General features: G+C 36.0%; 2 protein-coding genes across 3 annotated transcripts; both read right to left on the bottom strand.

Moving 5' to 3' along the window:
* Window positions 1-507: 507 nt before the first annotated feature.
* Window positions 508-9,444, bottom strand: LOC128242489 (mitochondrial import inner membrane translocase subunit Tim21-like). The gene is made up of 6 exons (XM_052959647.1): window positions 8,776-9,444; window positions 8,121-8,183; window positions 7,673-7,770; window positions 5,065-5,138; window positions 3,898-3,997; window positions 508-2,457 (listed from the first exon to the last, which is right to left on the bottom strand). Exons 1-6 carry the CDS (start codon window positions 9,029-9,031, stop codon window positions 2,368-2,370), a joined length of 681 nt encoding a protein of 226 aa, XP_052815607.1. The 5' UTR covers window positions 9,032-9,444; the 3' UTR covers window positions 508-2,367.
* A 2,575-nt stretch (window positions 9,445-12,019) lies between these two features.
* Window positions 12,020-22,114, bottom strand: LOC128243499 (uncharacterized). Of its 2 annotated transcripts, none has more exons than XM_052961297.1 (7): window positions 21,586-22,114; window positions 17,533-17,859; window positions 17,108-17,278; window positions 16,281-16,409; window positions 15,731-15,942; window positions 14,058-14,253; window positions 12,020-13,839 (listed from the first exon to the last, which is right to left on the bottom strand). In XM_052961297.1, exons 1-7 carry the CDS (start codon window positions 21,671-21,673, stop codon window positions 13,745-13,747), a joined length of 1,218 nt encoding a protein of 405 aa, XP_052817257.1. In that variant the 5' UTR covers window positions 21,674-22,114; the 3' UTR covers window positions 12,020-13,744. The 2 variants fall into 2 exon arrangements, with proteins under 2 accessions (XP_052817257.1, XP_052817258.1); XM_052961298.1 differs by having other exon boundaries at window positions 22,024-22,111.
* Window positions 22,115-23,042: the final 928 nt, after the last annotated feature.

Raw genomic sequence — 23,042 nt, 5'->3', positions numbered from 1 at the left:
AGAGCAATTTTTTTGCGTAAATATAAGCAAACCAATAATATAAGATCGTAGATTTTCATATTTCCGTTCGAAAATTAATGTTTTATGGCTTAAACCGTCACTAACGGTTTAAAAAATGCATAAAACATCAAATTTTGAACGTAAATTTAAAAATCTGCGATCTAATTTTTTGTTAGCAGTCTTATATAACTGGTGTTCATGGATTTTCGCAAAAATTGACTCGTTCCAAGAAAAAAAAGTTGTCAAAACGTTCAATCTGTTAGAGCGCAGCTTTAATTACAAGGAAGATGCCTATCTTTGGCTAGTTTGCGTTTAAAAATACTTGAATTGGTTAAAATGAAATATTACATAATTATTGATCATTCAACAAACATTTGGCTAACTTTATTGTAACCAAAGAATTGACCAATTGGTTTAAAGGGTTTCGGTGGTTGGTGAACCTGCTTCGAAAGTGGTGTTTAAAGTAGCAAATGCATGGTTTCGTGCACAGCTTAAACAACATGGAGCTTCTGGATTGTAGCCATTATTTCTGAAATTCTTCAAACAATGATACCGCAAAAGGTCATTTGCCCGTTTTAACAAAATGGTGTTTCAACACGTGCATGACGTTTAATTACATTCCATCCAGTAGTTTTTAAGTTATATCCGGACAAGAAAAAAGTAACAAAGTACAGTTACTGTGTAATAAGTAGAAATAGAGTAATGGTTTTTTACCATTCACTTTCTTTCATAGTGCTTTACCATTCTATGAAGTTAAGTTAAATTCTATCCAGTAGATTTCAAGTTATCATTCGGTCAAGAAAAAAATGAACAAGAGGGCTATGATTGCCTTAAATCGCTCACATAAGTTAAAAAGTTTGACCTTTGTTATCACTATAGCTTGAAATTTGTTCTCAAAGCTGTACATCTGGTCTAAATTTCAAAACCGTAGCTTCAAAAATAAGAAAGTAGGTCAAAAGGTCACCTGACACTGTCAATATTGATATTTGTTACAAAACTGTACACATGCTCGAACTTGTTTCAAAAATAAGAAAGTATATCAAAAGTCACTATCAGGGTCATCCAAACACAGCATTGATGTTTGTTTTCAAAACTGTACATATGGTACAAATTTCATTTCTGTACCTTAAAAGAAAGAAAGGCAAAAGTGTCGGGACCGGCTTTGACCTCAAGGGCATAAGTTGCACAATCTTGGTCGAGGACCACTATATGGTGCTAGATACAAATTATTAAAGGGGAGTGCCTAGCGGTTTTAGCCAAGAAGATTTTCAAGAATTCCCTATATAAGTCTACAGAAAACCTTAGGGTGTGGCCAGTTTTGACCACAGGAGCATAATTTTATGTTCACAAGCAATTGTGTTCAGAACAGACACACACACGAAGGACAGTGCACCATCCTATAAAATCAACCAATAGGACTTAATAAGCTGCACACTGGTCTGCCAAAAATATAACTCTACCTCCAACATACACAACATAGTTTTCCTTCATTATACATAAATTAAATTAATGTTTATATAATGTGATGTATTAACTATCCATGCAAATTATTTGATTATTAGATTGTAGCATAACAATGGTCTAGCTCAATGTGAAAGTCTTATTATTAAATTCATAATTGAGTAAAGAATAAAGAAATATAATAATTACTTTAGCCTGTAAACCTTAAGAACAAAAGAACAATAATTACCTTAGAAGTGACTATTTTGAAGAATTCATGAAACATAAAATCTATTCCATTGTTTCTAAAAATATACAAGAATTCGAAAAGTAAGCTCCAACAGAAAGGGAGACAATAAAGCAATATTTGCTGCCCGTGCTTCAAGAGTAAACTTAACATAACTATCAGATTTTAACAAAATGTGTTTATAGTAAACTTGTAGCCCCGGGGGTGGAACCAGTTGACCCCCGTGCCATGATTTGAACAAACTTCATAGAGCACCAGTATATACCAGTGAATATAGAGGTCGGACAAGTAAAAATTTGATTAAACTCGTCCACATTGGCAAGTGAGATTTTCCATATTAAAACAAGTCCATTTCATTTTCAAAAACGAAATTATTGTTGACCCCAAATGCTGGATATATACCAATCACAAATAGCTCACCTTGAGCCCTCGCCATGATTAATATTCCTACCAAGTTGAACACTGTCAGATCATCACCATAAATATACCATTTGAATAACAATGAAATTCAAATTGAAGACAGGTCCTTTATTACAGTGTTTTATTGTCCTCAAAGCAATGGTAGATATCAAAATATACTGTTTGATAATCCACCCTCACATTATCACATACGGGTGGCACGTTAAAACTAACACACTTTTGTATACATTTAATATTGATAATATGTCAAGGTGGTTGGGCTATCTATTGTCCTCCAAGATGATTGTCCTGTACGGAAACTCCTTCATTTGTAGAAACAGATATCTGTATACGTAATGTCCAGAGTCATCCTGCAAAACACAAATAGAGTTTCAACTTTCAACTGTAATATCATAGCTACTTGTTCATTTCATGATGTAAATAATTATTATATATCTTGCACATGAAGCAACTATAATGTAAGTTATTCTTTGTCCTAAAAACGACAACAATGTCCAGCCTGCCACTAACATGAGACAGTTCTGAGTAAGGTTTTTTTTTACCTTGAATGTATTTGTAGGAAAACTGCTGGATATGCATGACAGTAATGTGAAACAAATAAAAAATATCTTTGACACACCTTCATGTATATGGGTCTTACAAGTGACATGTCCTCTTCTCATGGAGAACATTTTTTTGGCACGCTATTTTAAGTTCCCCCAATGCATGGCCAAGTTACAGCATGGACAAATCAAAATACAAGGAATTTGATTAATGTCCCTTAATGTGACCTTGACCATGCGATACAGGTCCAAGCCATTTGCTCATAGTGTACATTTGTGCCAATTTAAATTCCCAAGTGCATTGCCAAGTTACAGCCAAATTAAACAAAAGTACAAGTAGTGAATTTTTTTTAAAAGCGCTTGTCTCCCCCATTGTGTGGTTGTAGCTGAGAAATAATCAATGATGGACATGAAATTTGTACTTTTGGACTGGAGATGAACCAGCAGTGACCTTGAAGTTTGAATGACCTCAAAATCAATAGCGGTCATCAACTAGGCATGACTAACAGGCATAACAAGTATGAAATTCTTGGGTGCAATCGTTATAGAGCAGAAACCAATTTTCATCTTTTTGTCACTGCCAACAAATCCATTTTTACATGAAGGTGACTGCGACCTTGACCTTGACTGCCTGATCAATAGGGAACATCTACTAGTCATGACCAAATTGCATACCAAGTTTGAAGTTCCTGAACCCTAATTATTTTCAGTTATTGGGCAGAAACTGGTTTTTTTCACCTTAAAGTCACTGAAACCTTGACCTTTGACCTCCTGATTTCTAAATCAATAGGGTCTACTGGGCTTGACTAACCTGCATGAAGTTCCTGGGCTAAGCATTCTTTAGTTATTGAGCAGAACGTGTGATGGACGGACGGAAGGACGACCTGGCTGACTGACGGACAGGGCAAATACAATAGGTCTCCACATGAATGGGGGAGATACAACTAATTTTGATTAATGACCCTTGAAAATGACCTAGACCTTTTGACCTACAGACATGAGTTTGCGCGGGAAATGCCTTCTTCTCATGGTGAACATTTTTGCCAAGCTATTTTAATATCCCCAAATGCATGACCAAGTTTCAGCCCAGGCAAGCCAAATTTCCTTGAAGCCAAATTTCAAGGAAATTTGGCAAATGAACACAAACAATTTGCTGTCAATTTATTGTACTGTCTATTAAAACAGTGTGTTACCCCTTTATGTATAAGCCCTAGATCCATTTAATTATAGATTTTAAGAATGACTGACCTTGACCATTTCCAAATTGACGTCCGCCCGTTTGTCGGATCCCTGAATGTGGAAAGTCATCCGCATATGCTCTTTCCCATCCTGGTGAAACACCAAATGGCTGAAATATTTTGTAATACATGAGATTAGTGATAATATTTAATATGTAACTAAAGTCAATCTTATGGCCATACATCATTGACTTCATTCACTTCATATGTATGCTATTCATACTTTGCAATCCGATTTGTTATACCATTCCTTAATTAAGACCAATATTTAATACCAACACAGTTGTAATATGAAGTTTGGTATGTTCTGACATTTCATGGAATGAGGATGGTGAATATGCATCAATCACATTTAAGCCTGTCCATATGTAACATATCAAAGTCCATAAGCGACATTACAATTCAATCTTAAACAAGAGATGTTTGTCAAACATTATACCCCTTAAAGTGCCATGTTGTTAGGAATATTTGGCCAATTGAATAATGTATGCATGGACCGAAATGCTAGCTGATTTGGACTGATTACCTCAAAATCAACGGGGGTCATCTACTGGTCACGCCCAATCTCCACATAGATTTTTAGGATTGTCAGTGCAGGCATTGTCAATTTACCACTCAGACAAGATTTTCACTTCATTATGACCTTGACCTTAGGAGCAAATGACACAAAAATCAATGGGTTTCATCTACTGGTGAGATCCGACATCCATGTCAAGTTTGAGGACCATCAGTATATGCATTGTCTAGTTATTACTTGGACAAGCTTGTCACATTTAAGGCCACTGTGACCGTAGACCTGATGACCTCAAAATAAATAGAGGTCATCTACTGGTCACACCCAACCTTCATAAGTTTGAGGGCCATGGCAGCAGCCATTGTCAAGTAATTAATCGGACAATCTTTTTGGCATTTAAGGAAAATTCTTTCTTATTATAAATCATTTTAAATGCATTACAAAGTTCACATTGTAATTATGGACTAATCAGAAAACAGATAATTTATTGAATTACTTGTGATGTAAACAGTGACCTCGCATTGGCAACTTTACGAAACCCAGGATAATTTGGTATAATATGTTTTAAGTTGACAGTGTCTGAGATATTGTGTTTAAACCCTAGCTATTGATATTCTCCAAACTTGTAACAGTATAACAGCTAACATTTGGACCCGCCCTCACCTGACATGCCTCCTCCTGCCCCTCCTAGTCTCCTCTCCAAACGCTCTGATTGGCTGACCCAAGGCCACCTGCACCTGTCAACAACATGTATGATACTTAGCATTGGTGAATTGTGTGTAACATTGTGTAACATATATACTTGATTAAAATTCAACTGTAAATAATATGTAACAATGGGCGGATTTTTCAGAACTTTGTTAAAGTTAACAATGTTGTTAACAGCATCATTGTCAACTTTTTAAGGTCAAATATTTTATGGTGTGCTGGCATATTTAAATAAAACAAGCACAGCTGAATACCTTGTCTCAATATTTGTGAGATTTACTGCAGATCACAAGTGTGTTAATGAAACTTTCAGAGTATTAAAATATATTTAAGTTAACAATGATCCAATTAACTTTGTTAATTTTAAAAATGTTCTGAGCAATCAGCCCATTATGTTACATGTAAACTGAATTAAAATTCAACTAAAACTGTACATAACAGACAGGGCCATGCCAAATTGGTTCTTTTTTTGCGGGAGCCGTTTTTCAATCTTCAAAATGAAAGTGAAACATATACTGAAATCAAATTTAAGCTAATAAAAAATATTTTTTAAAGCATAATAATTAGGATCATATTAAAACAAGAGATGTTTGTCAAACATTATGCCCCCCCCCCCCCCCCCCCCCCCGAGCGCCATGTTGTCAGGATTATATGGACAATTGAATGAAATTAGCATGGACCGAAATGACAGCTGATTTGTTGCCGTTAAGGCAGCATTAAGATTATGACCATTCAAAGTGTGAGGATAGAGTGTGTTATGACCATGACCTTTGACTCTATGAACTCAAAATCCAGAGTCATCAGCTGGTCACCAGAAACCTAAATGTCAAGTTCGAGGGCCATGGGTGCAGGCATTGTCAAGTTATCACACAGACAAGCTTTTTATCGTTCAAGGTCACTGTGACCTTGACCTTTGACCCAATAACCCCTTAAATCATAAGGGGTCATCTACAAGTCAGATGCAACTCCAAGTCAAGTTTGAAGGCCATGGGTTCAGGCATTGTTGAGTTATCACTCGGACAACCTTTTACCATTCAAGGTGACTGTGACCTTGACCTTTGGCCAGATGACCCCCAAAAACAAAATGGGTCATGTACTGGTCAGGCCCAATTCCAAGTCAAGTTTGAGGGCCATGGGTGCAGGCATTGTCAAGTTATCATACGGAAAACCTTTAACCATTCAAGGTGACTGTGACGTTGACCTTTGGCCCGATGACCCCCAAAAACAATAGGGGTCTTCTACTGGTCAGGCCCAAGCTCCAATTCAATTATGAGGGCCATGGGTGCAGGCATTGTCGAATTATCACTCGGACAACCTTTTACCATTCAAGGTCACTGTGACATTGACCTTTGGCCCGATGACCCCCAAAAACAATAGGGGTCATCTACTGGTCAGGCCCAACCTCCAATTCAATTATGAGGGCCATGGGTGCCGGCATTGTTGAGTTATCACTCGGACAACCTTTTACCATTCAAGGTCACTGTGAACTTGACCTTTGACCCGATGAGCCCCAAAAACAATAGGGGTCAGCTACTGGTCAGGCCCAACCTCCAAGTCAAGTTTGAGGGCCATGGGTGCAGGCATTGTCAAGTTATCACTCGGACGACCTTATACCATTCAAGGTCACTGAGACCTTGACCTTTGGCCTGATGACCCCCAAAACAATAGGGGTCATCTACTGGTCAGGCCCAACCTCCATGTCAAGTTTGAGGGCCATGGGTGCAGGCATTGTTGAGTTATCACTCGGACAAGCTTTAAAATTATTTTACCATTAAAGGTCACTGTGACCTTGACCTTTGACCCGATGACCCCCAAAATCAATAGGGGTCATCTACTGGTCAGGCCCAACCTTCATGTGAAGTTTGATGACCATACGTCCAGGAATTGTTGAGTTATCACTCGGACAAGCTTTGGTCTACCGACGGACCGACCGACGGACGGACCGACCGACCGACCGACCTACTGACATACCGACATGCCTGTGCAAAGCAATATACCCCTCTTCTTCGAAGGGGGCATAAAAAAGTCCAGAAATGGTGGTTGCTAAACGCACACAATTGAATAAGACTTGTTTTTTCTATGGCAATTTGTTTTTGTTTTTTTGACTTAAGTAAGTAGGTTTTGAAATAGAGATCAAGTGCTAAATAAAGAATCTGTTTGGTATGGACTAGTCTATTCTCATAATACTATAGGTAATTCAAAATGTAGATATACTCAGTCGTCTTAAATCCTTGTGTTTATATAACTGTTTCATTAAAATGGATTGAGCAATCACTGTTCCATTTATGAGGGTGCATCTTTTGCTGTCGTCAATATATTAATTCTCCTAATGAAAGGGCAATAAATAGGCAGAGCATTACCGTTCAATACCTAGTATGCATTACTGATGCACTGTAGTATGCACTACATAATACATTACTGAGACTGTGTCCCGGCCAAATCATGCTGTGTCCCAGAAATCATACACAGACTTACAGACTGTGTCTTAGCACAGATGTCAAATAAAAAAAGGCTGAGCAAAAGCTGCAGAAAAGGACTTGAAAAGGTAACATAGCTTGCATACCTCTGGATCATTGGAGCATCTTTTAGTGGCCTTTGTGTAAATACTGTTAACACTATCACCACCAAACAGTTCAAAACCTATGTAATACAGCATATAACCTGAAACAAAAATGACATCTAAATCTAAAAAAAAAAGATGTTAGGAACACACTGTTTAATCAGTTGAAAATATCATTAAAGACAAAATAATATTTGATTGCTCATCTCGAAAAAGAACCAATAAATATTGCAACCTTGATGTAAAATACAATAGTGAATACTACATTTACATATTTTGAATTGTTAAAAATGTTTGATGGCAAATTAAGCCCTTACATTTAATGTACATTTATCAGATACGAAAAAGACATATATATGTATGTACATGTTTGTGTTTGTACAACGTATGACCATATCATATACATGCATTCTTTTGCTAGGTTTGCCATCTGTGTCAAGAAACAATTAACCTAAAACTCCAATTGCAGCCACTGATATGCCGAGGTAAGTGAAATCTTTTCCAGCTTCCTTTACTGAAAAACAACAACAAAAGAACAATTATCAAAACTGGATATAAAAGACAGCCCTGTTATTGATTACAAGACAGTTGACTTTGAAAAATATGGGTTTTTTTACCCTAAGTATATATTTCAGGGCTTGAATTTAGAAAAACAACTGTACTCGCAAAATTTTAAGAGTGATGAAAATGCCAACTCACAATATCTGAGGTTCACTCGCAACATTTTCGTTCATCCCTTTGATTTTATTGTGACAATATAAGAAGGCAAATTGAAAGTTGCTATTAAGTACCTTAAAACTCATTTCACATTTTTCACTCGCATTTTGTGAGTGACATTATGCGAGTGTACAAGGACTAAATTTTAAAGCCCTCATATCAAATTGCAAACAAAGACATGTCATTATAATTAAAATAACTTTGGTTTCATTATATTTGGCTCATTGAATAACGCTATTATTAATTCTCAAATTTAAAAGAAGTGACAGACATTCATTCCAAATTGACTATGCATTGGTTAATAAGACTTTACAGAATAATTATATGGCTTAAACAACATTCTACATAAATAACAGTGCCACTGACTCTAGTCTAAAGATAACATCTACCTTTTCGGCCTGTTGTCATATCTGCATAAGGATTTTTTCTCTTTATGTCAATCTGAGTTCCTGTTTTAGAGGCATCTTCTGGTGGCTTTTGGTTTTGGGCTGGTCCATCTTTTGAGGATGTGTACCTATATGTTCTAAACACAAGAGTGTAGCCACATTTTGTTTGCCAGTTATTACATTGGAAACATTGTCCAACAATTACTCCTGACTGTCTGCCTTTCAAAAGGGAGCAGAGCTTCCAAATAGATGGAATCATACTACAACCTAGATGATTAGATTAAATTTATTAAGTGCAGACACCTGTACTGCGGCCGAGAAATCAAATATAGTTGCAAAAGTAGAACCTAAACTCTGTCAAGTAAATACTTAAAACTGTGCTATCTTCACGACCACATCTAGCTTCACTATAATAGTGCTTTCTTTGGAACTGTCAACATACACAGATATACACACTAGCCATTTACACTTGTGTCCCCTTCTTAGCCTTTTTGACCGGTAGCGTGCACTGTTTTAAGCAAAATCAGTCATTAACATCATTTGCCAGAAATTTGTTTAATAATATGAGAATTGTCTGTTTATCATCAATAAGAGGGATTTCAGTGCTTAATTTAAAAAAAAACTGTATTTTCTTCTGGAAAAGGTTGACCCAAGCTGTATTCCATCAGAGTGATTTCCCTTGTCCTCGCTGGATTTCATTCATGTTGTTTTCTAATCGATTAAAAGCTGAATAAACTGGTTTGTCATTTTACAACGCTGTTACGTCCCCTGTACATGATATATCGAATCACTTCGTGAACGTTTCAGGGCTGTTTTCCGGTGCCTTATTTAAATGTTTTATATTACCATTTTTCCACTCTGTTCACCCGTCCTTATAGTTTCGTGTTCCTGCATGCTATAGTACCGACGGCACAGGTCTAAGTCACAGTGTATATATCATATACACAGTCGACCGTTAAAGAACCCCTCAATAGAAGCGAAACAGAAGCGAGTCGAAAACATTCTTATCATGTTTAGAAATGTAAAGCAGATCGTATGCTTAGAGAGCGGTCAGGGCTGTACAGGAGTTTTTATAAGGAATTATTGATGAATGGTGGCAGATGATGCACTTGGGTAAAACGGGAATAGATTAAAAGGTCTAAAATATATATTTTTGTCCACAATATCAAGGTTCATTTAAATGGGGCAAACTGCATACTTATTTATTAATCGCACATGTGTATCGGAACATAAGCTCTACTGAGCTTTTAACACCGACTTATATACTATTAAATGCATAATATATTTATTATGCATGTTAGAGCTAGTATGTAAATCGGTGTAAAAAGCTCAGTAGAGCTTATATTACTTGTTATGTTATCCGACTTCAGATAACATCTATTTCTTGACTTGGCTTCTTGTTTTTGTATTATTTCAGACATGTTCTAAACATGTATTTGACATACGGACCAAATAGCCGCGAACTATTAAATAGCGCAAAATAATACATATAAATCGCACTAAAATGGTTATGACAATGGAACGTTGATCCAGCAAATTAATTAATACAAAAACAAAAAAATAATAAAAATAAAGATATAAAACAGAGAAGAATATTTCAGCAGGTTTAATATCTAAAGCATATCGGTTAAGCATTTTTAGATATATATTTTTTAACTGAAAATACTCATTGGCGATGAAATGTTGAAACCTAGCGCCGCTAGCCGAACATTTAATTTCAATAAAGTTCTCAAAATAAACGATAACAATATTATTATTGTTGAACTTATTTATTTTTTTTTTGGCATTTCCAGTTTTCGCCCGGCATACCACTGAAATTTGAACCCGTTAAAACTGAAGCAATATCTTTATGAAGTTTTCTGATAAAATATGTTTATATCCGAGTATCTACTTTTTACTCTATAAGTGTTTGTTATGTCGCGTGATGCTTCGGGTACATGTATTGAATGCTTATGTTTGAAATATATGTTTTTGAAATAATATTTGGATTTATTGATACATTTTAGATTGTCATGATTGTTGTTGTTGGTGGTGGTGGTGGTAATGGTGGTGGTGGTGGTGGGTGTGCGTGAGTGTGTGTATGTGTGTGTGTGGGGGGGGGGGGTCAAAACCCCAAGGCATGACAGTCACGGTAGCGTTGATGTCGTCATAGAAACTCGTCATATCCTAACCATTGCTTAGATATAGTTTAAGACTTCAAATGAATATGAAACTTAAATACGATACAATTTTAAGATAAATTAAATTATCTGTCCAAGTATATATGTTCACTTGTGCTCCTTGATTGACAGGCGATCGTTGGCATATATGCATGTAAAGCTCTTGTATTTTAACAATGGTGATTTATGGATAAAATCGCAAATAAATTTGCAGTTAAAATAGTTTGTAATCAAAGCAGATCCACATTATGATAATTAACCGCGTACTTCTTACAGCACTGAAATAGAAATATGATGTTTACGTGACAAAATAATCAGACAAAATAAATCATTTCAACTTCAATGTGCGAACGATCGATGTATTAACCAAATTGAACCATTAAGTTGATCAGTATGGGTATTTTGAACTGCTATCGATTGAAAAAAATGAACTCAACTAGCATAGTCAAATAAATATAAATCGTGTTGACCATTAGGAGGGTTTTATGTACTTAGACTTCTATGTGGAAAAAGAGGGTTATGAAAAAGACAATTAACTCCGCAGTGAACGTTGAGCGTTTGAGGAGATTACAAAATATTACATGCTTTCAGTTCGAAAATTATCCATGCATTTTAAAAAAAAATCAATCCAAGCTTCACCTGGACAGCCCAATTTCTAGCCTTAAAGGGACTTGATCATGTTTTAATAAAATGCACATTTTTTTATATGAAGAAAAAGAGTGTGGCAAATGATAAGGACTACCGGGGGAAAGCTAGAACTTTCAGCAAATGTTGATATTTGCTGAAATATCGTCTCTGAAGACAACAATTTTCATTAGCGTTTATAACGCGATTAACAGCTTTGTTGCTGCGTGATTGGTTGCTTGCCTTTAGCACGTGATGTATTGTTAAAACGTCAAAATATCCTTTACTTTTGTAGAATTCTTTGTGGCCTAGTGGTTAAGGCGCCGATTAAAAAAAATTCTTGACTTAACCGGCGTGGGTTTGCACCTCACTAAAACCAGATTATTATTTTGTTTTTACTATAAGTGTATTTTTTCTGCAATTTCGGTATCAAAGAGTAAATAACAATATACAATACCGTTGATATATTCATTTATATTGTGTTTATTAAATCATTTGAAGAACAAATCTTAACAATGTATATACACTCTATTGCGAGATGTATTATCAAACAAGATGACATTTCAAATCAGTTTAAATAAGTTGCCTTATCAAAAATAATTCTCTTTTAAGTAGAGTTAAAAAAAATTAAAACAATTTTCGGTAAAGTAAAACTAATATAATTGACTTAAAGGCCTAGTTTAAGCCTTCTTTAAGTGACCCCCCCCCCCCTCCAATCTGTGTACGTACACAACCTCTATGTATTGATCTTAATCTACTTGCCTTGATCCCTCTTATCAGATCTCTGATCTGCGTATCCTGCTGTGCAGTTTAGGAGGTTTTATTATTGAAATGGACCCTAAATGGCCCTGAGCCGGTAATAAACGAATACACAGGAAATTGGCCCCTACTGTGACACCAGTGCAATTAGCAGAAGATGCCCAGCAGGGGATTATCATGCCAAACATTCCTAAACTAGGCCTTTAAATAAAATATTGATTAATAAATCTTAAAAAAATAGTTAGACTTTCTATATGTAATTACTTTACACATTTTTTCTTAAAAAATTATAATGACGAATAGTTATATTTTCCTGAGGTATTCGGAGATATTTTGAAACAAGTGATACATCAGTATGTCCAAAAGAGTTAAAAGCATTAATACAGGATGTAAAGTGCATCTAAAAATAAAATGTATCAAAACTATGTAGTTTATCGATGGTTTCTTACAAAACAAACTATGATCAACACTTCATTTTCAATTCTTTTTAACGGTATTGGCTGAATATGTTCCTAGTAGATATGGGTTACTGTAAATCATCAATCCCATTATCTTCTTAATTTCATGCAGTTGATTCCTAGAGGAAAAATACTGTTTATTGTACATAATGAATTTGAAATGTATACATATATAATTATTTATTACATTTTCCTTTTCCATCCTAGTTCAACATAAGAATATAAAACGTCACAAACATCCATATCAAAATTATTTACCTTTAGTATATTTCCTGTATACACTCTAGGTAATTACATTTCCGCACTTAGATTGAAAGGGAGGATGTTTTATAAACTCGAAATGTAAGAGTAGAATTTACTCGAACAGTTAATTTATAAATGTATGCATGCTCTAAATCAAATTTTGTATAAAATTTATTAGATAATATGTTACCGCACAAGCACATATTACTTGTATTTGTCACCACTGTGCACTTTATGCCTCATGGGTCTACGCCCTTCTGGTTTATTATAAATAAAACTTGAAACTTGAAACATTAAAATCAGATCCCCAATACCCGCTTTACGACGTTACGCTATGTTACGCTATGTATGACGTAATGAAATGGAGTGAACGTCACGATATGATTTTAACGGGATTGGGGTTTTATAGAAGCACTGTCGGCCCCAAATAGCTATCCATGGAATAAAATGCAATCCATAAAGGGATGTATATCACACAAGTTTATAATGTATAATACTTAAAATTTCAAAATGACCGCAAATGTGCGAGCTACCATGTTGTAAACCGAATACAGTAAACAATAAGTAACTACTGAGATATATTGAAATGCATGTTCTACATGAGTTGCAAACTATCTATCTTAAAATTACAACCTTATTTATAATAAGGATCGGGAAACACACATGGCGTATTAAAACACACTATATGCTTTGAGCTAACATGCTATAGTTCCTATGATGCAGATGCTGTCACAAGTTAGCCTCCTGTCGTGGAGATGGTGGGCAGGGTTGAATGTTGGTAGCTGCATGCATGTCCAGGAATGGCCCATTGTGTACAGGCGCAGCTGTGAAAAGAAACAAACACACAGTTAAAGAGTGTCTGATTTAAAGCATGAATATAGTGCGATTAACAGCGGTTGAACATTTCATTTGAGTCTGGCCAACGTTAGAGATAAATATGGTCAAGCTAAATATCAATGTTTTTCGTTGCAACTATGTGACGGCTAAGTTGGTAACGACAGAGTATACTGAAAGCCATCCAACACAGTGCAAGCCAACCAACCTTTAATAGCGTCAGCTACTTTCATGAGTGGTTGCGTCTCCTCTCTCTGAACCTCCAACCCTCCGTCCACATATGGCCTAGCCTCACGTGAGAGTCGATCATCATGTGGCTGGGTGTCCGTCACAGGACGGTTATCTGGCAGCATGCGGTGGTCATTTCCTCTTTCCTCATTAGGCCTTCCATCCATTGCCGTCATCTCAAAAAGAAATTTTAAATCAGTAATAATGCTAAAATTTAAAGTGACAAAATCAATACATACACATGTATAACAAACATCAATTTTGACTAATAAATCTTTAACTACTTACTAAATAATGCATTTATGAAAATATTAATAACTGATAACAAGATTGTAACCGTGTATTTAATAGCAGAAAACGCAAAAAAATACTAAATGATTGGTGAATGCTAAAATATTTACTGTGGTCTACTATAGTCTCATAGGGTAGAAATACCGTGTTTTATGCTCATTTCTTTCAAATTAAACTCGGTATCCTTCATAAGAACTATTGATTTCGACATTTATTCATCCATTTTGGAATATTAAAACAATATTAATAATTGTGGTAAATCTTATTTGGGAGTAAAAGTGCATGTTTTTTTTTAAATACCAAGAATAAAGAATTGAGTCCAAAGTCTTAGAGATAACATAATTTTTCGCTGGTTCTGGTATTTTAAATGTCAATATAATTAAAATAGAATTTAATATTATTAAATCCATATGCAATACTGAATACGCTATATTAATTAGCAATATTTATATCCGATACTTTCAGAATAATTGCAACAAAAGTTTGAAATGTTGTTCTTACAAAAATGTTCCAAAAGATACTTTAAAAAATTCATTTTTTTTTTCGAAAATTCTAGAACATTCTTAAAAAATCCTGATAAATCCATTTGAAAAATATCATAGGGGAAAACATAGGTTACTTTAATGAACCTAAGTCACCTAACAATGAAGTACTTAATTTGAAATACATAAAGATGCAACAATATTTTTTTTACTTAGAGATCCTGTCCTTTTAAAAGTATAATTTGTGTAGTGTGCTTCTGATAAAAAACCTAGTTAGTATTACTTCTTATACAAAATTATTTATATAACTTTTAATACATATATACTCTAAAATTGAAATCCTCTTAGTTTTGCTTGTTTTCATATATTGCAATATGAATATGATTGAAGATGAATATCATTTTATTCTTGTACGTCCATTTTATAAAGATAGTAGTCAAATGTGCTTACCACGATATTATTGTCATTGGCCAACCAAGAACAAAAAACTATGTAATTTGTTAATTTCTGAAAATGCAGCATTATTAAGGAAACTTGCTAAATTTGTTTATATTGCCACTGAAAAGCGCAAAAGTGCTTTAATTTAATTTAATTATTGCTTATTAGTATTTGAATAGCTATATTTATATTTGTTCTTAAATTTATGCTCTTCTCATACAATATTAATGTCAATACTGTTCTATATTACCGCCGTGAATGTATGTATATGCATTTGGCTACGAACATGTTAATGTTTATGCCTAATAAAAGTTCTGTTCTGTTCTGTTCTGTTCTGCTAAACAAAGGTAACAATCTTCATTTATCCATATGAAACCATATGCTGGTAGCTTAACAGTGAACACGAACAAATTCAAGCAACACAAACGCTAAGTGGTCTCACCTCCCTTCTTCTCCTCATCCCCTTTACCCGGCACAGCACAACAACCAATGTAGCGACACCCAGTGTTCCACCCAAACTCCATACCAGATAGCGCCACCAGCCACTGCTTGGCGATTTCTCGGGTTCCTGGGCAAAAGGACTGCTCACCCATGGATCACTAGTTGTTGGACCAGCTGTTGATTGTTTTAACCGTGTCCATTCTTCTATCTGGTCTACAATAATTCATGAGAAATGTAATACTATTATACTGAATTCAAACGTAATGTTCTTATACGAAATTACTGGCAAAGGTATTTCCAAAGTATTAACACGGACCTGGTTTATAGGTCCGTGGTATTAACCAACCAAGGTACAGGATAATTATATTGTACTAAACAATCTTATACAACAAAGTAATGGATACAGTTATACTTATTTTATACATATTTAATATGACATTTCTCAATTTTCCTGTACCTGCTTTATGTTAAAGATATCGATCACCGTTTCTCGAAAAATATTTGAAATGTTTTTTTATACATGTACTATAGCTGAGTAATGGTCAACTTACATTTGCACTCTACGGCCAGGTCTTGGTTTTCGCAAGTGAGAGATGCGCGGCTACACTTGTTTTTACAGCTTTCACATGTATTAAAGTCAGAGCGCCAGTACTTGTCAGTATTGCATTTATGCTCGGTATCTGTAAAACAAAGTTTTTCAATAGTCACCAAGTATGACATATAACGCACCAGTCAATTGTAACCACTGCCCCCCCCCCCCACCCAGGTCCGGGGGTATAGCCGGGGAAATGGCCCATGTTTTTACCTTCCAGGTGGCCCCGCAGTGCTGGGTGAATGCGGTGGTTTTGTCTTCGCGCCAATTATAGCGGAGGCATGCGCCTTACTTAGGGTCCCTGGGTACGGGGGCATTTGGCGGGGATGTTGTCATCAGTTCGTCCCCGTAGGGCGGGAATTTTACCCGGGCTTGGCTGGACCGAAAGTCAACGTCCCCGCTATTCCCCGGACCTGGGGGGGGGGGGGGGCGTGATTACAATTGACTGGTGCATTATAGTGGGGAGTGAACCAGTCAACGTCCCCGGTATTCTCCGGACCTGGGGGGGGGGGGGGGCGTGGTTACAATTGACTGGTGTGTAAAGTTTAACGGAACTGTTTCAGTTTGATTGATTCTGTACACTATGAGCACCCCTATAGGGATAATCTTTGTTTTTAATCGCAAAGATTATGAAAAGTTCCTTTATGCTGAAACCTTTTATCCAGTTTAAAAAAGCACGCATAAAAACCCTTTAACAACTTCATATGCAAACTAAAATAATAGTCTTGAAATAAAAACTTAAGACAATTCATTCATCATTATGCATACTAAGCTGAACATGTGTACCTTCTGCTATAAGTTTGTTCAGCTCGTCACTTTCCGATACTAAGAACACGTGGTTAAGGTTGGTTGCAAAGGTTACCAAAGAATCTTTGGATGGCGGCACATCCGTTTGAATCACGAAACTTTTGAACGTCAATTTCTTAAAATTCAGCACCCCCATCGTGGTAGAAGGACCTAAGATACCAGAACATTTTTATTTGTTACTTGGTAATTTAAACACTTTCCAGGGTTTACTCTTGGCAAAGTAGTTTTTAATACGTCAACAATGATAAATAATAAATGGAATCTCATTCCAATAGCTCTAGACAATGTAGGCAAAAACAGTTACTTATATATACATACACTTGTATGTTGTTGTTGTCAAATCAATTATTATAATGACCGAAAAAAGGATATCACTACGTGATATTTAAAGGAAAGTTCCCTACCTATGAGTACCGATATTTGCGTCAAGCCTTGGTAATGGTCGAAGCAGTCCTTCAGGTTGGCATTGAGAAGAACAGAGGAGACAGTTCCATTATGGCTGTACTCAAAATCGCCGGGCTTCAGTTCCAAGAGCTTCTTGGACCATATCTCGCTTGAGTTAGACTTTGTGATGTCGAGTATCTTGTAGTTGTAGTCGGTGACCCCAAACAGCTGGATGCGGCTGCCATCGGGGCGGCGGTTGATGAACTCTTGGATGGAGTCTCGAACATGGGGAAAGTATTCGTTCCGTCGTGGCAACATCCATTGAAGGCAGTAATGGGCTATGTATTCTGAAATGCCAGATTTGCATATGTAACTAATTTTCGTCGTTTTTCGTTGCCATCGTGCCACGGGTGAGGGCTAGACACACCAATGAAACCTTTTATTAATAATATTATTATTATTATTATTATTATTATTATTATTATTATTATTATTATTATCACATGTATTTAAAGCTGCACTCTCACAGATTTACCGTTTTGACAAATTATTTTATTTTTGTCTTGGAATGAGCAAATTCTTGCGTAAATATCAGCAAACCAGTGATATTAGACTGCTGACAAAAGATCATATCGCAGAATTTCATATTTCCGCTAGAAAATTAATGATTTATGGCTCAAATGGTTACTAAGGCCACACCAAATTGATATTTCGTTCCGCGGATTTACCGCTCCTATTTTTTTGAAAATGTAAAAAAAATATTTATTTTTTTTGTGCGCCCGCACCTCCATTTTGATCGCCAAGCAGATTTTGTTCAGGTAATAATTTAAGGCTAAAAATAATCAAGTATAATTTTTCTACGCTAGTTTTCTTGTTTTTGTAAAGGGAAGTTACCGATGCGTAGTGTTTTTATACTGTATATCGATCGGTTTAGCATGGGTTCAATAAATTCAATCAAAACGGCCGCTTCCGGTATAAACATGTGGCTCGAAGTTTGGAAATTAAATCTAATTTTTGACAATAAATATGTTTTGAGCATGCTTGAAGTCATTGTTGATCGTCTCATACACTAAAGGATCATTATTTAAAGCAATCATTACGCAATAAAGCATGTGTTATCTGAGACTGGTAGCGATTATATTGCGTAATTAGTGACTCGATTTGAATGGAAATCGGAATGATCAACTTAGTACTATTTTATTCAAGTCATAATACAAGGGACCAACATTTTACCTCGTTACGACGATGCTGAAGATGTCACAGGTCAACTTAACTGGAACATGAGTCATTGTTTGGTCCAAATTGATGTATCAAGCTCATTTTTGATCAAATTCTGACAAAGCAACAGTTTTGAACAAATATCTTTTCAATAAATAGCGATATAAACACTGGTCTGGATATACCTCAATATAAGTAAGCCTAAGTTTATCACCTTATATTTTGTTTTTATTTGCAACATAATCCGGGATTGTAATGCACTTGTAACCACTGCCCCGCCCACCCCTCACCCTTGTTCCCTAGTCTAAAATAATAGACGTGTTATACGGGATTCTTCCAATCCCTAACGTCTAAACGGGAATGTGCAAAAAACGGGGGTGTTTTAAAAAATATTGAAATTGTTTTAAGTGAAGTATTTTATGGTTGAAATTGATCATAAAGAGTTATATTCATATTTTACCATGTAAGTGAAATGTTATTTTGCACTAAACAAGCATTTAATGCATTAAAACAAGTTGTTTACCTTTCCAATAAAACGAAAGTTGACTGACACAGACAACAATTATACGAAGGGGAACAACTCGATACAATCGTAATAGCTCGGCCTCCTCCGACAAAGCTTCGAGATAGACCTCGTTATACAATCGTAACAACTCGGTCATGGCCGAAATGATCCGAGCGATTTAAAACTGTGCCCTAAAGCCTTGCAGGTGCCCTTCATGTATATATCGTTATGTTTTGACAGAATGAAATGAAAAAAAGCCGTCAAACTCATAATTATAAGTTGGATATTTATTTTTTTGTGTACAGAACTAATATAAAATAACATTATCTGGTAATATTTCTTGTTTTTATGATATTTTATAGACGCTATATGCTTTAACCCGGAATCCTGATCGGAACAACTACCCACTTTTGATACTAAACAATTTGTACGTGAAGGATTTGCCATATCAAAAATCTAAAAAAATCCGTCAACGTACAATTATTTGGACTACCTTGTTCCCGTGCTATACCGGGTACAGCAGAGGCAATGGGCTGTGTTTTTACCTTTCAGGTGGCCCCGCAGTGCCTAGTGAATGTGGTTTTGTCTTCATATTGAAAATAGTCGGGAATGGGCCTCACATAGGTATTCGGGGTTGCGGGGCCATTTGGCAGGGATTTTACCAGCGGTGTGTCCCTGCAGGTCGGGTATTTTACCCGGGTTTTGAGAGACCGAAAGTCAAAGTCCCCGCTATTCCGGACTTAGGGGGGGGGGGGGCATATACAATTGGCTGGTGCATAAAAACATCTAAATAACCAAAAAAAGTACTCTGAAAAATACTCATGTTCTTTTTGTTTTAATAAGCACATGTCATTGCATTTCCTGTGATAATAAAAACAAAATTTAGTCTATGTTATATGGAGTCTGATGTTTGATGCGAGTGTGTAAGTGATCATTTTTTACAAATCCAAAATCAATCCTAAGTTATGTCTAAATACAGTTGCATATTATGTTAAACTGATTCAGGTAGATTTATATAAGTTGTTTCAAACTTTTTACTAAAAGCAGGGTTATTTATTATTATGAATGATCGTCATATTAAAGTACATTTTAATTATATAAGAAATTAGATTTATCCATATAATGTTTGTACTAAACACGGATGAATAAATAATATGTATTCCGACATTTTCCCTATGTCCATTAGAGGTTCAGTTCAAGATGGCATTAAAATGGGTTTAAGGGCAATTACTTGAACAATCTTTCTCATTTATATTGAATATAAGGAAAAATATATTTTTCGCTCTTCGCTCGCTTCGGTTTTTATGAAAACTGACAAAATTTCATTTTATTTTTTTTCGCTCGCTCACTCCAAGTTTTTTTGGCAAAACTCCGAGGAACTAAACATTAACTTGGTGTGGCCTAATGGTTTAAGAAAAATGCATAAAACACCCAATTTTTAACTTGAATATGAAAATCTGCGATCTGATTTTTTGTCAGCAGTGTTATACCACTAGTTCCGATGCATTTTCGCATTAACTGGCTCGTTCCAAGACCAAAAAATAAAAAAAGGTGTGGAAGCGTTTAATCTGTGAGAGTGTAGCTTAAAGTAGGAGTGTCACCTCTGAATGTTTCTGACCTATGCAAATTAAGCATTTCTAAAAAGGCCACTCAACTTAAAGTACCAAAATACTTCCCTGGTTATGCACCAGTAAATCATGTTACCACGAACGCCCCCCCCCCCCAACCCACCCCCCAGGTCCGGGGATAGCCGGGGAAATGGGCCGTGTTAGTGACATTCCAGGTGCAGCCACGCAGTGCAGGGTGAATGCGGTGGTTTTGTCTTCGCGCCGAAAATAGCGCGCAATGGGCCTTACCTAGGGTCCCTGGGGTGCGGGGGCATTTGGCGGCGATTTTACCAGCATGTCCCCGTTATTCCCCGGACCCCGGGTCCTCATGGACTTACGAAAATATAAACCTTTATTTTATTTACGTGATAATGTTAATCAACCAACCACGCTACTTGTGGCTACCACGCTACAGCCTTTTGTTAAATGACGTTAATATGTGGACTTCAAAGACAATAAATTGAGCATATATCAACATTTGTTGCACAGTTCCAGCCGTCAGTATCTTTAACACTTTTTTTTACGATTTGCCTCCACTTATTTCGTAATAACCCCCCCCCCCCCCCTCCCAACCACCACTAAAAAATGCATTTTTACAAACCATGAACGAGTCCCTTGAAAAATTGAACGTTACAATAACTGAGTTAGTCTCGAGTACTGTCCCTTTGTGATGACTAAAAGAATAGAATAAATTCAAATTCCACTGATACATTGTGTAAGCATAAATTGAATAAGGGACTTACCATGTGTTGAATGTGAAGAAGCTACATCTATCCTTAAAACAACCAATAAATATAGAATAGATCCCAACCAACACATCTTTTTGGCCATTTCTAGATTGTCAGCTAACTCGTCAGCACTTTAGTACGTGCCTGCATGGGTTAGCTAAAAACCCGAATTTCTGCGCTGGGATCCCAAACTTAGATTTACGCATCGTTTCAATCGTAACAACTCGGCCATGTCCGACAAGCTTCGAGCCAATCGGAACACCTTGGGCAGTATAAGATTGGTTTATGAAATAGACAGGGGCGGCAACAGGTGCGAGTCTAGTATTTGAAGTTAGAGGAGGCGTAACTGAGGGGGCATAACCTTTTGACTTGCGCCCCTCCCTCAAAACCGAAATTTAAACACCGCCGACTGAGACACACAAGAACCGATAGCACTTCATACATGATACAAACTTCAGCTATGTAAATATCCAGTGTCGAATCAGTGTATAATTGGATTCATTTTTTGGACGGTGCCCCTCAGGGCCCTTCCTAAGTAGGCACATCAGCCGATCCAACGGGTCCCTAGACTTACCGAAATACGATTATTTACCGAAAGACGGATAAAATTACCGAAGTACGCATGAAAGTTAACGAAAGACGCATTCTAATGCATTTATTTTTAAATAATCTTGTATATATAATGATTATACGCATTGTAGCCAAAAATTATAAAAAAATATTTAGAAATAATGACTTTATTGACAAAAGAATTTCCCTTTTTTAGTCAAATAGAGTTATCTCCCGTCGTCAACCGAAATACGATTTGTGGATATGGTTAAACTGGAGTAAACATGATAGAAATTTACCGAAAGACGCTTGCTATTGTATTTATTTTTAATATTCGTATATATTTGATGATTTTACACATTGTAGCCAAAAATAATATCTAGAAATAATGAGTTTTTTGACAAAAGAATTTCCTTTATTTTGCCAATAAGAGTATTCCCCTGTTCTCAACCGAAATACGATTTATTGATATGTTTAAGGTGAAGTAAGAACATGACAAATATATACAGTTAACTTAATACTAAATTTTTATTTTATTTTTCATCATTTCTCTACATACATGACATACATGACATATACATTTGATTAACATCGAACATGGGAGGCTTCATAAAACTAAGTCATACACATAATAAAATTACATGAAATATTTCCAAATTATTTCATGTTAAAACACTGTTCATATTTCGGCCTTGATATATTTCTATTAGGAATAAGATATGTCTACTCCTTCAATATAGCAGGTACTTACCTTGCAAGTGCAGCTCCGGCATCATATGATAATCCACTATATGCACACGATTTACAAACAAATTTGAGGTTTTTGGCACTCCATGACTTGAGGTCTTTCTCGGACAATTCCGAACATTTAGCATGAACCCAATTCCTACAATTAGAACAATGTATGCATTGATCACTACTAC

The sequence above is a fragment of the Mya arenaria genome, chromosome 8 (genome assembly GCF_026914265.1).
Source record: "Mya arenaria isolate MELC-2E11 chromosome 8, ASM2691426v1".
Classification (NCBI taxonomy): Eukaryota; Metazoa; Mollusca; class Bivalvia; order Myida; family Myidae; genus Mya; species Mya arenaria.
This window is presented reverse-complemented; position numbering and strand designations above follow the sequence as displayed.